The sequence below is a fragment of the Sinohyriopsis cumingii genome, chromosome 9 (assembly GCF_028554795.1).
Source record: "Sinohyriopsis cumingii isolate HCF-2022 chromosome 9, ASM2855479v2, whole genome shotgun sequence".
In the NCBI taxonomy this organism is placed as follows: Eukaryota; Metazoa; Mollusca; class Bivalvia; order Unionida; family Unionidae; genus Sinohyriopsis; species Sinohyriopsis cumingii.
This window is the reverse complement of record NC_142969.1, coordinates 24,125,044-24,148,362: the sequence shown is the minus strand read 5'-3', so window position 1 is coordinate 24,148,362 and position 23,319 is coordinate 24,125,044. Positions and strand designations below refer to the sequence as shown.

Sequence of the window (23,319 nt, the reverse complement as noted above, 5' to 3'; positions counted from 1 at the left end):
CATAATATTTATAAAATAAGCTAAACTTTCCAGAATAATATAATATGATCAGAAGTATTCTTACCCTATAATTATAGGTTACTGCATTTGTATGGGAAAATATGAACGAGTTTTTTTGGATGGAATACTGCACGACCTTGGGAGTGAAGTATATCCATCCGACAAAACGAATTCATATTTTGCCATACAAATGCAGTAACCATTTTATTATATGCTCATTTTTTATTCTACTTATGGCTTAATTTTATAAACAAAATTTACTACAAGAAACAACGTAAATAAATGTATGCCGTATTAAAAATTAAATACACAAGCGCATATTCGTCATTACACAACAACAACATTATTACTGTGCACATAACTCCGCCCAGAAAAATTTGAACTTAATCGCGCGCTCGACATAACTTTCGAAATAAAATGGCGTGTCTAGTTAAAATTGAAATTTGGAGTCATATTGTGAATGAATGTGCATTGCAACAACTTTTCCATTTGATCTTCAATGAATAGATTTTGCTATTTATTTCGAGTCTACGATATTTCATGATTATGGACTGGATTTGTATCTGACAAATCCATATGAAATACATCGGATTGAAGAAGCTAGAGAGAAGCGTGTTGATATATGTAAATGTGTTTCTGTTTCTGTCATTGAATGTTTGAAATCATAATGTAGGAAAATATGAAGTCTTTCAATTGCAATTATCAAAAGGACCCTATAGAATTTAATACTTATTTCATTTTTTAGTGAAATAAGGAGGATGTAATTGCACTTATCATCGAAATTACAGTACAATTTCGAAATGTGTAATCAGGATTGATAACCTATGACATGGCTCATGTAATTCGGACTTGCAGAACTAAGAAAGTACATTTTGAGGAAATTCAGGATGTAAAACTGTAAGTATTTTTTTGCCATTCTTATCACCATCTAAAGAAGACGGTATATGACTTTTCACTTGTATGTTATTTGCAAGGACCTTTTCTTGCGTCTGTTGTATACTGTAGCTAGCCTAAATCTGAAACATTGTATCAACGCGGAATGTGTCAAAGCAGCAGGTATGTGGCAGTCCAAGAAACATGTTTCACTTCATTCAGAAACTAATTTAAACAACCACAACGTACAGCTCCTCCTACGCGAGTGTACGTGATCTGTTTACAAATCAATAGTACTGACGTTCACGTCCATTATTTGTTTACAATATAAATTAGATCCTTTATGCACGTGAATGCTATATGTGTATTCGCGCGCGGGTTCAGCATCGGGTAATACTGCACGATTCTGAAAATGTAAAGTTAACGGGAAAAAAATGAACATATAATACGTATGTTTATTGTATAGTTGGTTGATAGTATGCTAGAAATCGTTTAAGAGTTGAAAATTACATGCAATCGAACTGTATTATTTTCGTTTTTATTTATATTATTATTATAATGGAGCAAAATAACTCCATAAATATTGAAAAATCTTATGCACACAAATTTTCAAATTAGGATATAAAGCCTTGTTATACAATGTTACTGAGGTCTTTTGTATCCTCCACAGATTTGGTGGGAAAAAATATTGTCATCTGATTATCTTTCTTATTACTAGTATTATATATTGATATAAGTATTACTAATTATTATTACTAGTATTAATAATACTACCACTACTGCTACTAACACTATTAATACTACTACTGCTACTACTACTACTACCACTTCCATACTACTACTACTACTATTACTACTACTACTACTAATAATAATTATAATAATAATCATAACGACAATATTAATCTTGACAATATTGTTATTTTTGTCATTATTATTATTATTAGTATCATTATTATTATTATTATTATTATTATTATTATTATTATTATTCGAACAGCTAAGGATAATTATGATTGACTTGTGATATTCTTGCTTATCAAACGTTTCCAACGAACAACAAAAACACTGCAAACCAATGAACATCTTTAAGACGTTCGGGTCTTATGCAAGTTATATTACTGAGGGTAATCTTTTGGCTTATCTGTTTTTGCCATTTTTAAGAGATGCTTATTTAAATTTTAGTTAAGGGCATGACATTATTTACTAATAGTGAACTGTTAAAAAACATTATTTTTAAAGAATATTCTGTTGCAAAGTGGGTCATGAGACAGCTTGATTGTTCATAAACAGGTTTCAGTAAGCAGGTATTCATTCCTGTTTTATCATCAGTTTTGGGCATCATTCACTGTTGCGTTAAGATATAATTTGAGCAGAATCGTTTATTTAAATTATTCATTTGGAATTACGAAGTGCTGTTATACATTTTGGAATAAACAATTACTTTATTGTTAAATTTGTCAAAGACATTCTAGATTAAATCATTATGATACATCTAGACTGTTGGTACATCAAGATAACCAAGATTATTCATTCAGAACATTCTATACTTTTGGACATGTGATAGACCATTAGGAATATTTGGAATTTAATTCACAATACTATTAATCATGAATGTTCATTTAATATTGCAGGAACATAAACTAGTTGTTGAAGTTTACTATACCTGTAAGTTTTTCGTCTTTCAATTAATTAGTTTAAGACTATCGAGTCGTATGACATGTAGCATTGCTACATTTGTACAAGCCCAACAAAATTGATATTGTTCAATTGTTCCTCATTCATTGCGGAGTTGAGACAATCTTTCTTACTGTTCGTTGAAAAGTATGTGACCCATCTCATTATCCCTGCCAATATTTGCATTATTCATAAAAAGACACACACATGCATGGATATCATCATTAAGAGGTTAGTGTTAGGACTGGTCAGTCTGGTGTCAGGATAATGTGACTGGGTGGGACATCATGCTACGTGTCTGCGGCATGATTCCCAAGTGTTAGGCATCACATTATACTGTCACATTGCAGACATCGTAGAGATATGACTGAAACATTGTTAAAACTAAGTTAACAATCCAACAAACACACACACACACACACATATATACTATAGCATTTGCTAAGAGTTTGTTCTTATTCATTAGAACTTGTTTGTGTTCCTCTCTCTTCACGACAAGAACTGACCTAACAAACTTCGACTTGTGTATTTCACAATATTTATTGACTAAATTTTAATTCCGACATTCATAATGTATGGCGCAGAACGTTCTGAAGGAAATATTAATGCAGTATTTAGATGTGTTAGCCTGTATATATAAACAGAGATTTAGCCATTTTATATGATATTCTGATTTGCTGTTAGCACGTCGCTTGTCAATATCCAATCAGAGATGTCTTGCAAGTATATTCATTTTTTGCTCGTGATGATTTTAATGTACCAGACAAAAATATTTGCATAAACAGATAAATGATCCGGTACAATGGATTATTTATTTCCCTGAAATTTTACCTACTTCACTGATAATCAGAAAAACTAAAAATGCAATAAATCTTTACATGTTACAAAACTTATGCATACTCAACATGTGTACGTTTTGCAAAGCCTGCGTATTTACACAAAAAGCATGTGTAATATACATTTGTACGTCAGCTCGCTGGATCCCTGATACAATGTATCATAGAGAAGCAACAAAACACTTGTACTAACACAGTTGCATCATAATTGCGATGCGCCTTTTGTGAGTAGCCAAGATGAACTCCTAAGCTGATTTCATGAACAGCAAAAGTTGGTATATTGCTGATACGATATATTTGATTGTAAACCCTGGAGCACAAGAGCAATTCCTGGGCACGTTGCTGGAAATGTGTCTACAGAAAAAAAAAATTATTGTTGAATCTAGAAGAATAGGGTCAAAGATTGTAGTAAATGTAATGAACAAATACCCGAAATGTGCAAATCACTAAACTGAGAATATTATGTCACAAAAGGACAACATTCAAAATTTAATAAATCTATATGTGATATGTTTCAAGTAATTGTGGTAAGGGCTATGTGAAACAAACGTTTTTTTTTATAATCTAAATGGCACACATATCTGGGAAGGAGTAATTCCGTTTAATTTTATTTGCGCTTCATTTGTATTGCAAATAAACATCTGAATGCATTTGCAATCCTTCCACATTTACTTGAGTCATACCAAAGACTTACAAAAATGGTATTAACACCTGCCTCGTTTGGCGCTCAGCATTAAAAGGTGAGTGTTAGGACTGATCGGCCTGGTGTCAAGATAATGTGACTGGGTGGGACATGATGCTACATGTCTGCGGTATGATGCCCAAGTGTTAGACATCACTATAAACTGCCACACTGCAGACATCTTAGCGATATGACTGAAACATTGTTAAACCTACGTTAAAAATCCTAATCACACACACACACACACATACTCCTGTATGTATGTAAAATAACACATCATTGCTTCCGTATCTTGTCTTTCCAAACGTGCATTTTATCTTGAAAAAGCAAATGCGTAAATTGCAAACATAAAAACAACGAGTTAACAATCAATGAGAATATAACAATAACTGCATTAAGTATAAATATACTGAGGATTTCCACCCGCTTCTGCATACGCAAGATTTGGCGGTGAGTATCAAATCCTTAAGAGTTCCCTGACGGTGGATTTATAGTACAAAGTAACTCTGTACCGTCACGAGATAGACGAATCCTGTCAGGAAGCTGTCTACGTTGACAAAACGACTTCCATGATAAACATAATAAAGTATTATGTTACATGTAAGAACTTCCTGTCGCTGAATATTATGCTTTAATTGTTCAGCCCAGATAAAAAAAAAAATAAGTCATCATTTAATTCGTCAGCGCACGTAAAGTATAATCTATATATTTTCACGTGATAGTTGTAGCTATCTGAATATCGGCTTCTTACTTTTTGGGATAAGAAATTGTCAAGAACTATTGTAAGCATAAACGAAAAGATAAATTTACAGTGAAGTTCAGTTTTGTCATAACACTATCTTTTGAATAATACCTTTACTTTAATGTATTTAGCACTGTAGTAAACATAAACGTAGCTCATAAAAAAACAAACCAACCCTGATTCTATAATAATTTCATATAATTACATCTTACGTTTCCATTGTGGCAGCAATAAGCACACGGAATATAAAATTGCTTCTAAAAACATTGAACTGAATGATTTCCACGAACATAAAATATTATGAACTTGAGTTACATTTTCTGTATTTATGAACTTAATATATAGTAAAGATAAAGACTGAAAATTTTCATGGACTTTCCATATTAAAGCTGCGATTAAAACTATCGCACATTGTCACGTGTCTTCTACGGTGTTATTTCTAGCACCGAAGAAGATGGATAGTTAAAATTTAAAAAGCTGCAAGCCACCAGTAAGCAATGCCCACGGCCTAGGTGTATACAACAGTTAAGGTGAAAGGAATAACAACTAAATAAAATATATTAAATATATTCAACAATTTCATCGGCAAATTTTTCAATCGCAATTTCTTAAAAAAAGATACAACGACATATTCACAGTAGCCAATTTACTATTTCATCATATGAAATTAAAGTATTAAGTGAGAGTGTTTTCCTTGAGTGTTGTCTCTGTTACTCATCTGTCCGCCGCTTGTTCTCTTCTGGTACTTCCGGTACCCTTGACTACGTGCTCTACTGGCACTTTCGGATCCGTCATTCCAATACTTCTGGTACTCTCTTCCATGTTTTCTTCCGGAACTGCGCCTCCATTCAACTGCTGACGTCACAATAGACCTCCCAAGTGCTCTTAACGTGTCTTTCTCTCTCCAATCCTAGGGTGTCACCTCTCACATCCATTCGGAAAGCTTCCTGTGTAATTAGAATGGACGTACAATCTTGTCTCATTGCTCTAATCTCAGAATTAACCACACTGTCATAGACCTTTCATCAGAATAATGTCGAATAAATTATCAGGTCAACAGACGCACTCACATCTAAATATTACATAAGCGCTTTGTTCCATAATAAATTGTCCTATAATAATAACAATAATATCAACTACTTCTAATACATGCATAAACATCCCTAATTGTTAACCTCTCGATATAGCAACTATCATCATCAAAAACAATCATGTGCATTTCCCATCCTAAGCATTATAAGACATATAAATATATAAATACATAATTATATGTGCACAAGTCCAGCTATGACTAACTCTGTATAATTCACAATCTATATATTCACATACTAATAACAAAGTACAAGTTCTAACACAATTCACTAATAAATTCAGTCATGCATTATGATTCAGCATAGTAAATTAAACAATCCAACAATCTACATAGGTTAATCTTAAATATTAATAATTCGCTTTACGCTACGTTACGATTTGTTGATAATTCAGCTATACATGGAAGATTCAATTTCTAATAAATTAAGTGTACATAATAATGTATTAATCTAATATCATCTAGCTGTAAAAGAGAGACCAGTTCGGACAAAGATAAGTTACCTCAAGAAGCTGTTATCTGCAAATCCAAACTTAAAATTTCATTCGAATACCTTTCTGCCATTTTATGAGTGCACAACTCGGAGAACAGTCTAATGCCTCCCAACTTCGATGCACACCTGGCAACGTTCGCGCGTGCACTGACTGGAAAATGGACTTTGTTCGAACAAATTGTATATTGATACTCATCCCTAGATTTGAATCTCTCAGTTTTGATTGGATCAGTCTGGTCTCTTTGAAAACTGTCGTGAAGAAATTTAGCACTTACCTGTCATTCTTGGTTTCCGCTCTCCAAAAATCCAAGCTTTCTGCCAAGCCGGTCGTGATATCATTGACTGATGGCAAAACAAACAGAGAAGCCCCTAACTTGACGGCCTGGTGGTAGATGTCCCTTTGAATTTAACCTCGAACGGGTCGTCGCGTAATGGTTAAACAACAGACAGGCAGTTTCTTTATCCAGAATCGGGTCTAAATTCGTAATCTAACATAATACGTATTTAAATCATCTCATTAACTACGAATTAACTATAAGAAAATATGCGTATACATCAAGCATGAAGCATCAGCAAATTTTCCCCAAAACGTGACACACCTATTATTTTAAAACTCATAAATCATGTTATATACAGACATCAAACGATTTTGTTTCAATCATCCATTACAATTTTTTATTTTGGAATTACGCCTAACTTAAAAATAAGCAAACTTTAAAAATAAATAATACAATATCAAAAGAAAATTATTAATAATTACTATAAGCTGATGCTTATATTATGCGAGATATCTAACTATGTCGCGTGATTTACTAACAAAGTAGAGACAATACCCGTTCACGCCTTTGCTCTGCATCTTCTTCATAATACTGCGAACCGGCCCTACTGATTGTTTTCTGCCTCAAGGCTTGGTTAGAGTCTGCGGGGCCAACTGATGTCATGGTCAGGAGGTATAATCTCTTCCCTTTTTAAAATGGCTATCCTGGAGAAAAACACGAGTGATAGCTGTGCATTAAGATATTGAATAATTACAATAACTACAAACCAGTGGTTTTTAAAACCTGTATTAGTTGCAAGCATCCAATTAAGAAGAAATTAAGTTTTAATCCAAAACACTATTCACAAATGTTCTTACAGTAAATAATGGTCAAAATCTATAATCAAATCTGAAGAATATGGAGGCTCATGTAATATATAGTTTCTTAACAATTAATATCGAACTTTAGTATATCATTCTCAAAAGCATCTCTACAATGTATAGGAGCTCAAATGTTTGCTTCATTTTCTATTTTTGAGCATCATTGTGCCAATGAATTCGAATTTATTATGATCCTTCAAGCCATATCTCTCTCGAAAATGTCTTCTCAATAGTTCGTTGGAGATATACAATGCAGGTATTGATGAAATGTTATCTTCTGTAAGTTAAATATGTAAAATTAATACATTTATCCGCTCTTAATGTTCACATTTATAACCTGGTGACTTTTTTGCGGGAAACTGTAATTTTGTTGGCGGACTTTATTTGGTACTAGCAAATACCACAGTCCTAAGAGGCAGATTAAAAATAATGTGTTCATACGAAGAGCTCGGAGTGTTGTGTACTTTATATTATTGTTCCTTTATGACTCAGTGATTTTTAAAAGTGCACCATTTCAATCGGTTTGGAAAGTACCGCCAGTCTTTCGAAAAGCATGGCTTTACATGGATCACCTTTTCTGTGAAAGTTAATGATACTAATTAGTGTGAGCGTTGGAACAAAACTATTACCTCTAGTGTCTTTAGCTGGGGGGAAATGGCCTATATCCGCTGCTCAATGGCGAATCAAAAAGCATGAGGCAACGTTCCAAGTACCTGTTACTGCTCAGCTGCTCAACTTTCAGAACGAAAAGTGATAACAGCCATTATTTATAAGCAATCTTATAACTTCAACGTGAAGACGAGAATACGTCTGCCACTGGTGCCTCTACGTCTTCGGCGTGGGCGACCTTTAAGAATCCCAACGAACGGATGTAGCACTATAAGCATAACGCCCTGCTATGTGTCTTTACTGAAGCAAGACAGAAACAGCCTAGACTCCACAGCCACTATGGCCAGATGCCTGTTCCGTACATTTTGATGCAGATTTCAAGACAATAAACATGCCAAGTTAAGGTCCTGCCGGTACTTCAAAATAAAGCCGTATGCAAACATGTAAATGACCAGACTCAATGTAACATTTTATATAACGTCGTTTGCACAGACTGGCTTTCAAAGGGGTCAGTGATATACCGTAGCAAAGATGTTCTATGGCCGATAATGGATTAGATGTAGTCGACTGCGAAGTTTCCCAGAAAGCCACAGACGGTCACATAAATGGATATGAACTATGTAACAATATTCGAAAGACCACATTGTATGGAAAAATATTCCAATTCCAAACAACGTTAAGAAGTACACGACCTTTCTCCTGGGGTACCGACATGTAATAATCATTCCATTGTTTTTGAATAACAGCCTGGAAAAGCTAGTTGCTAATATGACCAATGAGTCATTGCGTACCACCGCAAGGCACACAAAGCTTTGCACCAACGTTAATCTCCTTTCATGCAAAATCGTCTAAATGCGAATTTAAAAAAAAAACTATGAGTACTTTGGAGAGATAGAGTTTGCATCGCAAGACGCTTTTTGTAAACAACGATTCGATTCTGGTATAAACAAACGACTGTGATATTTGGTTGCCAGAACAAAAGAAGCTTCTTGACCTCAAGACGGGTGCATTTCTGTTAATGGCAGTGTTCAAGGTATTGGGTAATATCTAACTAAATAAATATGACCTCAGCTCGGCATATTACTGCAACACACCCGGAATAAGCTGTGATAATCTCGTAAAAAGGCAGATACCACCTTCGATCTGTGTCATAGACCTACACCAAATTATTGAGGAATGTAATTATAGTGGCATTTCAACGGTAAGCAAGTATCATGCGAAAACAAGGAACCCAGTGTATCCTAAGTTTGATAGTGCAAAGAGAACAAGATGTATAGCCTGCCTCAGTGTGAACAATCTTTATAAAAGGGCCTTGATGCAGTGTTTCCTAAAGGGTGAATTTAAGTGGGTTAATCAAGGCGCATTTTGCCCATTGCAGTGGACGCATCCAAGGCCTATATCAAGTTTCAGAAGGAATGTAACGGGACACACAATGATTATTTGCTGGCACACGAGACTATGAAAATTCCAGAAGGTTGGCTAAGAGACTATCAAATGTTGCCGGTAAGTTCACTGAAAACATGACGGTAAATTCTAGAACTATGTGGACCACTAACGACACATCCAGTTCCACGCCTGACATGGAATGCTCGAAGATGCACCCGAGAATACCTAAGAAGTCAAATTGAAATCAGAAGAGGTAGTAAAAGGCCTCTTCAAGTCGACGAAAACCGTATTTTGGAAGACCGTGGAAAACGCAAGAAAGATGATTTCGGTAGATCTCTTGACACCTGAAGGTGAGACAGACATATTCCGTCACCGTATCTTGATCAGCGTTTCGGTCTTGGAAATTGTTTTGCTATTAACAAAGGTTAAAGAGAAAAACCGTTGCCTCGTCAATACAGAACAAACTATTCTTTACTTTAGAACCTCATGCACGATGTTTACCACAATCATACAAAAGTGATACACTGACAATCTGCTGCTCAGTTTCGAGACCTCTGTTATCTTACGAGATATGTCCGAATATATTCGCTTCTGTGACGTGAGCGAATATCCTAAAGAGCATCAACTCTATATCGCGTCAGATGTTTCAATCACTGAGTTTATCAGCTTTCGACCGAAGATTTACTTAGTACTAGTCAGAGGAGACAAATTTAGAACATAAATACATAAGATCAAAGTCATCTCAAGGCCGGTCAAGAACCGAACATGGGCATTAACTCTACCTCAAGTCCTTCCAAAAGAAGAAAATGTTCGGCAGTCTATGACCACTATACTCAGCAACCCCACAATGGAGGATTACTTATTAACGAGGCAAGCCTTACTTCTCTTGACACAAAAAAGTAATGTACCAGACTGTATTATGACGCAGGCATATTGGCTCTATCATGCCAAACAGTAGCAACATGCCTGAGCAGAGGAGTATTTCAGTGAATTCTTTTGCATGGCCATTCGAGAAAACTCACCGAGCAACCCCACAATGGAGGATTACTTATTAACGAGGCAAGCCTTACTTCTCTTGACACAAAAAAGTAATGTACCAGACTGTATTATGACGCAGGCATATTGGCTCTATCATGCCAAACAGTAGCAACATGCCTGAGCAGAGGAGTATTTCAGTGAATTCTTTTGCATGGCCATTCGAGAAAACTCACCGTAAGTGGCAGGTGGGTACATTCAGACACAATCTTAAGTTCTTTGTGAACTAAACGTCTACTCAGAAGCCACTATCAGAAAACTAGAATGTAGATCAGGCCTAGTATGTCAAACTGTTGACCTAGGTGAACACTTTGAACGTCTGCACAGGATCTGTGACAATGTGTTGCCCACCCTCCAGTTCTCCAGACGCACTAAGGAACCAAATCGGAGTCTTTGATGTCAGCGGTTCATGTTTTTTTCTAGTCCAACTTGTCGTGTCTTAATCACTGAGGACGTAGCACGAATGCTATCAATGCGTGTTTTTCTGTGAACTGCGTTATTCCACTGTTTAGGGTCGCCATAACGGCAGGTGCTTGAGTAATCCACTCAATACCATCAGTTTGACAAAAAGCATCTCATGGGCGTACGGGTGACTAAACATCCGAACAGCTAGACTACGATTGGACCACTTCACAATGTCCAGGCTAGAATCGCGCAACAATAAACGCACACATTGCTCAAACAAGATTGTAGGCTAGACACCCACAATCTTCCAGCCTGGTTCAAACTTCAGCAGCTGGATCCACTTTAGAAGCACCTGCTTGTAGAGACTCCTTGGTGTTCAAAGACTTAGTCTACTTGTATCTTCTGACAATTGCGGCCTGAGAATTGTACTGTGTTGTGGAACGTAAATTATGCACGTGACATGATACTCAAGTCACGTCGTGGCAATATCTTGTAAACGTTTGGCGGCTTTTCTGCCAGTTTCTTAACTACTGCCACATCCTTCCAGTCACACTTTAACTTTCATGCAAAGGTTTAAAACCTGGCGAATAAGGCCTTTGGCGACTTTTGGAGCCTAATTGTCGTACATTCGTATGTCAGGTATACATCAGTATTTCGCATCTCGCTCATGTCGCATTTGTGAGAGTACGCTAGGTACTGTTAATATAATTTATTAGGGCCACACCTAGACTGGGTCGGCCATCGGCGTCTAGTCGAATGACAAGCGCGCAGTAGATGTGACGCACTTGATGCTTCCTGCCTGGATACTTGCTCTCTGGCAGTCTAAGCAGTTTTTCAAGGCTTCGGTGATGTCGACGCCTAGCTTGCACTCGCTTGCCGTGTCCTCATATTGGTTGATGTTGCACAAGTTCTATCGATTTTTCAACATTATCAGTCGTTTTTGCATGCAGCGTAGACAATATGCACATGTGCTTAAAGACGTGAAGACTCTTTAGTCATATGAACAGCACTAACTTTATAGCATCAAAAAAGCAAAATAGGCATGTCACCAGTGAACCCTGCCTTCTGAAAACTTCCTACACTGGCTGAGGAAATATACAGTTACTGCTGAATCCCATGACGCGCTAGATGCAACTAAAAAGGCTCAGCGTGGTTGGGCACAGAGCGGAGGATCGGGAGTGTCATGACACCTTGTGGCAGCTAACAACTCTACCATTTTCAGTCTAGAGATATATCGGGTAGTGTTCATGTTTGCATGTATGAATGAATCTAAAAATACATAGATAAATAACTTCACCGAATATAAAGAAGACATACAGGACGTTGTTCAACAATATGTACGGTCCCTTGTGTTAGATATTTTTTTTCACTACCATTCTATCAACCCACCCACCATAGTCCAAAGACTGAACTTAGTATCTAAAGTAGTTCGATAGAAGATGATTCCATCCTCATGCTTATTATAAAACCTGGCAAAACGAAAATTGTCTGAAGATTAACATGAACTGGTATTTAAAGAGCACTAGTTTTCTGATTTCGTTCGATTGTTATCGGGGCTATCTGAGTGGTGGGGGTCCCCTCCACTTAAACTATTAATGTCTGCCACCTTTGCGTTAACGGGGTAAACTATGAATGGCACATATCAGACAAGACAGGAATAATTACAATCATTGTATACTCCAGTATGTGATAATAAACTCGCACTCAAGGGACAGATATTCTAACCTTAAGATAGGGCTTTTGCTGTGATTCGAAATGATGTTTAAAACCATGTTTGTATTCGAAATGGTAGAAATGGCTAAGCATGTGTATAACATTGCACGTGAAATGTGTACTGCAGATAGTGTGTTGACCAATACAAACATGAAACGGGCTAAATCTAAATTTAACTCCTATCAATATTATAATTCGAGACAGATATAAAATAATGATTTAGCCCCATATTTAACTTTGTGCATTGATTTATCATTCATAAATAATATAACGAATATGAATCTAAAATAAATAACTTTTACAACAGGTTTTTTTCCTCGGCTCTAAATAGGACTATAGACGATGTAAATGAACTAGATCGATCAGTGAAAAAGTTCTGTTTGCACGACACTTAACTTCAACCTATGTCTTTTATGGTACGTGAATGTGTTCCAATCAATGTTTAGTATCTTGATTATGTTAACGAATGCTTCTGCCTAATTATACCATGTAACTGTTCGATAGGAAGGTGGACATTGTGGAGGTCCTGCTACATTGTATGTATTATGCTTGTAGTTCAAGGGCAAAGTGATTCGCAAGTAAAGGTAAAGGTCAGGTGTGAGGTCGGATAAAACCTTCTGCATTGTTGTTCAGCCTTGAAATCTCAATCGATACTGATCATGAATGCGATAATCCCTAGCCGTAATGCGAGAATCATGGAGTGGTCTAATTCTGGGGTTGTTCAACGCTGGAATAAGGAAGACAGATTCGTTTCTTTACATGTCAGATCACCTTAGTGGGGATGAGCATAGTACCAGGGTAATAGTGAGGACGGGTTTATTTTTTTATTTTTTTATTTTATAGTAAACTGGGAAATAACGAATTATTTCCACACTTCTGGGACATGGAAACATGCTAATAAAAGTATATTACTTTAAAGTATTAAGTGTTGAATTAAATTATTTGAGGTTGTTTGAAACATTTACATTTCTACGAGTTCCTAGAGTTTCAGATGTACCCGTCACCCGGGAAGATAACCACAGCAGCCTCAGTAAACAACTTTGCTCAACTTTGTAATGAGCATGAGAATGGAACTAATGACACATGTCTGATGTAAATTTCAGCAATGTAGACCGATGTAAATTTCAACAATGTGGACTTCTCATACAAGCTTATTTTAAAGTCAAGGTATGTGGGCATAATGAAAGTCGCCATACTGAGATTCTCTCTGATTAGTCGATCACGATTGCTTGGTATAGAAAGTAAGGTTTGATTCGCAAGAGGGCAGTTATCCAAACATATTTTAACTCAATATATATCCCCAGGGTCAATATGGAACGAAATGGATCCGTAAACCTTAGATAGCAAACATATGGCCCTCATGATGTTCATGAAATAGGTCCGCGACCCTTGAACAACAAAAGTATGGCCGCAATGTTATCGGATAACATTGGTTCGATTGGACTGGGTCGATCGAGGTTTCATACCATTTAAGTCTAATTCGTTTTGAATTGACTAGCTGCAGCTAGTTCAGGAACGAAGGTAACATTTACACAATGTTAAATCCAGTAGAAATAGCAAATTATTATTTAAGGAAAATAACTCTGATCGTAACTTGAGATTCATGATGTAACCATTACACTTATACACTTACTCTTTGTGTAAACGCTTGTACCTTTATAAAGAAAAGAACCGCTCCGGTGGCCTAGTGGTTAGAGCGTCCGCCTCGGATGCGGGAGGTCGTGGGTTCGATCCCCGGCCGAGTCATACCAGAGACTTAAAAAATGGTACTAACAGCTGCCTCGCTTGGCGTTCAGCATTAAGAGGTTAGTGTTAGGACTGGTCGGCCTGGTGTCAGGATAATGTGACTGGGTGGGACATCATGCTACATGTCTGCGGCGTGATGCCCCAGTGCAAGACATCACTATAATCTGCCACACTGCAGACATCGTAGCGATATGACTGAAAAATTGTTAAAACTACGTTAAAAATCAAAATCACATCACATCACATTACATCACATAAAGAAAAGAAAACACGCTTACACAATCTCAAAATCAATACGTCATTTTTCTTAGATTTATGAGTCATTCTTTCAAAGGAATTGTTATCTCTCAATAAGGAATAATTGCATTGTTTTTATCATGGTTATAGATTATTTCTAAGGTGACTATTGTAAAACTATGGAGAATAGTCGTCCATTCCTACACATAATCAAGTGCCTGTGTAGCGTGGAGAGGATATATAGAACACATTTCCGTTACGAAGGGGTGTTAACGGTCAAGTGGGAGAAATGTCCGCTTTTCTGTATCTCGTGTACATAAATGATGGATTGAATGACTAGTCGCGGGTTAATCAGATGAACATACCTGGCATGCTTTTAGCAGACGACACTACTTTACTAAGTTCTACGCTTAATGGATTACATATACTCGTGAAAACAGCTTAGCAGTATGCACATAACAGGAAATTGAAACAGAATCCAAGCAAGAGTACTTGGATGATATTTAGAAGAAGAAAAGCAAAGTATACTCATCAAACGGAATTACTATGGGATTACAGGATATTCCTAGAACAAAACAAGTAAAATATGCAGGAGTTACTTGTTCGCAGTCAATGAAAATTAATAATCGTGTAGACTATTCTTGCGATAAAGCTGAACGTGTAATAAACTCCCTATACCCATAAAGATTAAATGCAAATATAATTAATCCTGTAATTTCTGTGAACGCCTGGTAAAGAGTTACATTAGGGGCCGCTTTGCATGACTCAGAACTCTGGTTCAAGATGACATAACAAGATATTGAAACATTGGAGTAAATACAACGACATTGCGCCCGAAGTGTACAAGGTTTCTTTTAAAGATCACCTATTTTATCTGCTACACTGTCTACAGCATGCACGGGGACGCTTTTAACGGAAGCTCGCTTTGATAAGCAAAAACGTGTATTTCAGGGTCGCATGTGTAGAACATCGGCAAACGTAACTGCTAAAAGGTTTTTCCTCAGGGCTATTGGCAAATTAGATATGTGACCCCAACAAAGCTACAATTCTTGATATATGATATAAATAATGTACCCTAAATTTATGATTTATAGTCTGACGATACATAACCGTTTGTTTGTACCCCGCTACTAATTTCGTAAAGAAGAAGTATAACTAAGATCAGAAATGCGGAGAACTTACTCTGTTCATTCATTGATTTATCATTTCCAATCCGACTGCGACTATTGTAGGCCGAACAGTGTTATCCTCTGCGCGTTTCATGCTTAACGGAAGTTCCGATACTAACATGACGCTAGTCGGTATATTACATACACTATGGGCAAGTCTATTTTGGTCTCACTGGATTGTTTCGTATTTTGACACCTCGCTAATTTTTAAGGTACAAGGCATGAACCTAATTATCACAAACATAGCATTTATAAATTCACACAGAAGCTAAATATGTAATGTGGTTGAGATATGCTTTGAGTTAGGCTTGGAAATGGGTTGGCTTCTTGGTGACAGCCTGTCACAGTTCGACGAGCATCAGAGATCAAATGCGTAACTTGGGCTGCAAATGAGCAGCGAACTTGGCTTACGTATTTACATGTGTCAGCTGTAACAGAGGTAAATATCTAAAAATCTAGATGGTTGAGGGGTGATGAAAAGTATGCTAATTTGTTATAGTACTAATGAACTTGATTCATGCATAAGGCACATACTAATTCTTTTAGCTGCCTTATCACAGGAAAATATTCAAAATAGCTCTTTCCTCCCAAAAATGAATGTTAAAAAGGCGTTGGTGGCAGCGTTGGTTCAGTATAAAAGCCACCAGTTGCATTAGGAATTAACCTGATTACCGCAGTAAAAAATCTCATATGTATGCTTTCTACAAAAATCATTAGTTTGTTTTTATTTGTATCTTCAGTGGAAAACTATTCATATTTTTCTGCAATTGGTCATTGTCGGATGAAAATTCACCAAATAAACTGGCCAGTAAGACCTTGCCTCAAAATAGTGACGTCACTACACCTATTCGGTTACTCCCGGATACTTCCGTCAATTACGGTATGGTTGAGAGTTATATCCCTTTGCACACTGTAAAATCGACGTGAAACCTATTTGTAGTTCTGATTGTTTTCCTTTGCTGCATTTCACATAAAACACGTTCAGTTCTGTGTTTTAGGATGTGTTGTGTAAATATATCAATTTTCCAACTTAATGTAAGAATCAGGAGCTCCTACATTATATAGACGCTGAAATGAAAACATAAAAAATCGGTTCCACAGTTCAACGGGTACTTGTGGACCGATACAGTGTCTGCATAAACAGATTCTACGTGATAGGTAATAGAGCCATCTTCCACCGTTGTTTCAGGTACGTTTTCAAACACCAGTTTCTTATTTTAATCGTTAACACTTGCATATGACTTCTTTTTGATTTGTAAAAAATATTTTTATGAGTTTTGTGATAAATTATGCACTTATTTCTTACCCTTATTTATTTTGCAACAAAAAATACACACACACACACACTCACACACATATATATAATTTGAGTTTCTTGGCTTTGTCAGCTCAATTTATAATTTACTTTTTACAAAATTGGGTATAGATTTGTTTAAAATATGAAAAATTGCATCTTTAGAATGCCTAACACTCCATGCAAGCTATACAGCTTTGAGATTGCTCATTATGTGATACAGTCCAAACAAACAATTTAAGGTAGCATTGGTCCTATAATACCTTTGCATAGGAGTAGCCAATACAATTGTAATGTTAAATAAATCACATATTTAACCAATGAAGACAACCTGTATAATCAGTATAGTAATCATCTGTGATTATTAAGGGCTGGATCTTTCCAAAATAAAATCACAGATGGCTTAAAAGGGTATGGTGTTTTATCGCTATCAGAAAGATCAGCTAAGACTGGAAACATGGCTATGCCTGAATTGTCATGAAGAAGAGAAACCACAGCGAGATACACAAGCTATAGTAATTGATGACATTCTCATTAAATAAGAACATATTTATATCTTTTAATATTATATGCAGAATTAGCATCATTTGTATTTTTGTTCAATGTTCATATAGAGCAGTTAAATCATAATTAGGAATAATCATCTTTTCAGGATGAATGTATTTAATGACAATCCTGCTTTAATGTATTATTTTCCTCAAACCAGGACATAGACTACATGCATAAAACCCACAGTAATGAGAGAAGATGGATCTGATGATATGATAATATGCTTGTGACTCAAACAAAAGAGACACTGGTTCAACTTAATACATCATGGCTCCCCATTGATGTGGAAAAAGATGCTCCAGAACAGTCATTGCCCATTAATGATGATCTATTCAATGGAACACTATTTACAAATTTAGAAATTTTATCAATGCATATTATGTAACTTTTGTAGCAAGCACAGTAAAGAGGAACACTGCCCCAAAAAATGTTGTCCTAATGAGGAATAATACAAGAAGAGATATAAAGACTTCTAAACCACTATGTAATTACAAAACTAAAATGTTGTCATAATTTGTTCATGTTTTCATCAATTATTATTTCATGCTGAAAGTTTCTTTTAATGTACATATATAATGTAGTAATTAGATGAATCAGGAGATTGGTAAACATAATAAATAATACATTCATATCAGTTACACTACTTACTTTCATACACTGTACACATTTGATGGGTTTATTTTGTGTACATGTTTAAATATGTGCCATTGGAAAACAACATGCTTTGGCAAATGACCTATAACAAACAAGGGAGTGTTTTATGTGTCTTGAGTTTACTTTACTGTTTTGACACAATTGGTGACAGTGGACTTTTCCAATTAATCAATCAATTAAAGGATTTAAGTCGCCTACACAACTAGTGCTTTCGCGACTGGTTAAGTCTCGAAGGTCAAGATTTTTAATTGATCGGGACTAGGAATGGAGCCACTACAGTCCTGCTTTTATGTGCAAATGTCACACTTTTTAATTGTGGACTTTTCCAGTAAATTATGCAATACATGTGTGTATGAAAACAAATTCATATTAGGTGAAAACAATCTGTTTCTTAATGCACTGGTGTGAGTAAATTTGGGTTGGTTGATTTCATGGGGGGCACAACTGACTCATTGACATACACAAATCTGTTTTTTTTTTTAATTTGTAAATTATTTTTAAAACTGGGTTGGGTGATAGTGTCAGCAACAAAAGCAAAGACAGTCAGAAGATAGAAAACACAATGGGGGGGGCTTATGAAAAATTATTAAATATTTGGTTTTATGATAATATTCAATTGCAGTGGTTCATTGTACAATAGTAAATATTATGGTCATTTTAGATGAAAACTTGATACTTATTTGTACATAAAGTATTTGACTAGCAACTTCCCAAAACTATTGAACCTTTTTAACATAATTTATAATGTCACAGTCATGAGTGAGGATTGTGTACATTCGAATATTTTTTGTCCACAATAAATGAAATGTTAAAATGATTATTGTATACAGTCACCACCATTATCAGTATCATAACATTATGACAGAAGTCATAATGGGAAACATTGATCATTAAGTTGATAGTACTAGAAAAGCTATCAAATATATTGGGTTAAAAAATTATGACAGCATAACCACTTTAAATTTTCATGAATATTTATTTCATTTCAAGTAAATTATATGACATCAATATATGTAACAAATAAATTAATGGTAATATTTTACTTGCTTCATATTGCAGGTACATGTTTATTCAATAATAACATGTACACTTATTTGTGACTTTCTTGTAATGAACAATGTTATTATTAACAAATTCAGAACATTGCATATTTAGCACTGATTGTGAACATATACATACACACACACACATATATATATATATACACACACATATATATACATGTATATATGTTTGTGCATGTGTTACAGTGAATTATCTGTGTGATTGATGGTATACATATGTACATCGTATCATTCATAATGTAACACTTCATTTCCAAATATTATGTTTATTTGTTTGGATTTTTATAGTAGCTTTATCAAAATGGGTCATATGCTACGCTCTCTGTAGTGTGGTACTTTAAACATAAGTCTAGCATTGAAGCATGATGCAACAGACATGTGGAATCGTGTCCCACCCAGTTATATTGTCCTGACAAGAGGCCAGTCAGGCCTTTCACTAAAATATTAATGCTGATCACCAAGTTATCAGCTGCTAGCAACATTTATACAAACATTTGGTATGACTTTGCCTAGGTTACAAAATACGACCTCCTCCTGCATGGTCTAATTACTTAGGCTACCACCGGACCTGTAGTTTACAAGTAAAGATTATGCATAAGTAAACTATAGAAAATATATAACTGAAACAAATTTTATATTGTACTGTTTAAATGCTTCACTTTAAAGGCATTAGGAATAAGCTCAATCAAATATACATTTATTTCATTCTCATGGGAAGCTACCAGGACTTTACATATTACACTTCTTCATCATAATTTTCATAAATTCATAATAATTTAAAAAATTGTAATATGGATACTAAATGACTTTGAGATTTTTAGAACCATCCATTACTGCACACTGAAGGAAAACCATACGTGCAGATGACCAGTTACAGATTATTTTAAAATGATTAGGTTGAAAATGTTTCACAGCAACTGTCCTTTTCATTCAGTAATTATAAATGATGTTAACTTTCAAAACTTCTGTTGTGAAAGATTGTCCACCACCAATCGCACAATGATTTATTTTTCAGTTCTTTGCAACATTTGTCATGTACTCACTTCACACATAACTCACATTCATGCCAGCTCACATTCCAGATTCTTGCGCTCAAACCTGGAGGCTCTCTCTGTTGACAAATGTTGCAAGGAATGTCATGGTCATTTCTGTCATCGCTGATGGCATCAGAGAGGTCATCATCATCTGTCAATTTTTCATTACCTGAATCAAATGAGTCTTCAGAGTCTGTGTCATCATTGTCACATTAATTTAGTTCAATAATTACTGGGTCTACCTCATCCTCTTTGATGCCATCAGTTTCCCAAAATTTTTCCTCTACCTCTCTGATTACATGACTTTCAATTTTTTGCCACTGAACCCTATCAATTCTTTGTCTGGCCTGGCTGTACAGGGTTATGATGGTATCCTTTTTAAAGGAAGAATTGTCCCTAGCAACACAGCCCTTTACATCAGCCCAAACTAACTTTATAAGGTTAAATTCATGGCACCTGGGAGGTAGACATAGCACCTCATGACCATAAAGAGATGCAAGTTCATCAATTATGTACCTTGGATTAGGCTTGTTGGTCTTTACTAACCCCAAGAGCTCAGCCTGACACATTTCAGGATCATAATGAACTCAGCGTCTATCAAGCCAGGCTTGAACCTCAGCTTTACGGCTAGAGCTACTTGGAGCCTTTGACTGAGGATCAAGCTGGGAATGATGGCTTGCATTGTCCATTACGATGACTGAGCTCCTGTCCAGTTTTGGGATAAGTGTGTCCCTGAACCACTCAGTAAAACACTCTGCATTCATCTCATCATTGTAATCACTTCTGTTGCTTTTGGACTCGAATATTAGGCTACAGCCTGGTATGAGTCCCATTTGTGATGAACCAGCATCAGCAATTATCAGTTGACAGCCCTTCCCAAAGGGGACAAAACATCCAGTTGATTTACAAAATGGCTCAAAGGTATTGGTGGATGAATGATTTTCTTCGACCCATCCTCCCTTAACTGTATGGTGAGATTTAATCTAAGTCTCATCCAGGTAGACGATATGGCAGCCTTGTTCCCTAAGTTTCTTAATTTTATATAAATAAGCACTGCGCTGGGCAATCACTTCATCACGCTCCACCATGAATCTTCATCCAGTAACATTTCTTTTATATCTGCAAAGAGAAAGACAATATTATATTGAAGAAAAGAAAAGCACAGGTACTATTATGGATAGTGAAAGAGAATGTTAGATGGGTATTGATGACTACTTTTAGGAAAAGGTAGTAGGTACCAAAGATTTTTTTAAGATGATAATATTTTTTTGACATTATGACTTTGTAATTAAAAGATATGAATGTCTTTAAAAATTACCTTGCCATAATTGGCAGTCAAATTTAATGTTCACTACTGACATTAATTCGAATAGATTAAACAAATTCACCTAGTTATTCAACATTATATTTAATTCAGATACATAAAGACACACATGTAACATGTGTGCATCAATTGCATTTTATCATGATTACATAAAATAATTACATTACTGTTTATTCTTTCTGATGTTATTATTGTTATCTCTCATTTATCTATAAAACCGTTTTGTAATTGTTACAAATTGGACATAATTGTCTCTAAAATTTTGAGCGTCAAAGTCTGTATTGTATGATATTCATTAACTTGAATATTACCAGCAATGACGTTATAAAAAATCAATGTAAAGTTTATTAAATACTGAAATCCATGTCTTCTAAGTACTTTGCAGACAGTTGTCTGTGAGACATCCACACCCTTTTCTCTTAGAACAATCTGTAACTTGGTAAGAGTCACTGGTTTTCCTTGCATGAATAGGTCATGGACTGTTCTGTTACCAGATTCTCATCAATGCCATCTAGTTTCCCCTTGCAGACGTTTTGCTCTTGTTTGTATTTCTGGTGCATTTTCATCCTCTTTTTTTAGTAGGTTTGGCTTATTATTAATGCCTATAAAATGGGGGGAAAATAAGTAATTATATAAATAGCAAGACTTTTTACATCAACTGGCCATAAGTTCAGTTAGTTTATTATTTAGACCTTTATATGTGATGTGTATTTAACCATAATTCATCATTTAATTAACATTTGCTATTTATATTACTACTAGATTGTTATTTTTTTTAAAAACGTAATTGATATTCCACATTTCCAAATGAATGTACCACATTACAGTTCAGCCCAGAAATGAGAAACATATCAACTTCTTTATATAGCCTAGAAATACATATTATCAACATGTAAATGAGGATATAAATAATGTATTAGGTACCTGTTTCTAGTGGAGTTATACTTGGCCCCTTTTATTCTCTTTTTTCCATTTATCTAACCACCACATGCAGGTGGACATATTGTATTTTGAAATTCTAACCAAAAGTAATAATGCTTTTGGAGAGAATGCCAAAGATGCATAATATCTGGCAATACTAATTTTGTTTTGTTACATCCATTTTCATGCATATTAATCATTGTCTCATTTACCTTGGATAGGTGTTTCACTGGAAACGCGCGATATTTGATGTGATTTTCTTTTTCCGATTCAGATAGTTTCATTATTTTCAGAATGACATCTTTAACCTGTAAAATACTGTATATTACATTTTTCAATGTTACTCTTATTAAAGATGGACAATAAAATGTATTAAATGTCTTTTTTATCATGGGACCCTCTTTTCATGAATACATATTGAATAAAATATTACATCATCCAGATTATATCACAACAATTGAATATTTCAATAAGCATTTTGAAATGTAGAAGTAAATTTGTAAAATCACATGGATAACAATATTCATCCTTCTTCATCATATTTGTATAATGAAATCTTTGTGAAATGAAGTTCATCATAGTAAATCATGTCTGTATAATGATCTTGTTTATAAAACTGGTGGATGAATAACTCAATTAAATCTTGTT

General features: G+C 35.3%; 1 protein-coding gene across 1 annotated transcript in view; it reads right to left on the bottom strand.

Annotated features, from left to right (window-relative positions):
• Positions 1-23,319, bottom strand: part of LOC149791404 (transient receptor potential cation channel subfamily M member-like 2) — a 164,386-nt gene that overhangs the window by 109,069 nt on the left and 31,998 nt on the right. Inside the window, exon 5 of the mRNA XM_089971350.1 lies at positions 7,227-7,375. Within this exon, the coding sequence (XP_089827476.1) occupies positions 7,227-7,334 (108 nt within the window). The 5' untranslated portion in view covers positions 7,335-7,375. The remainder of the gene's footprint in view (positions 1-7,226; positions 7,376-23,319) is intronic.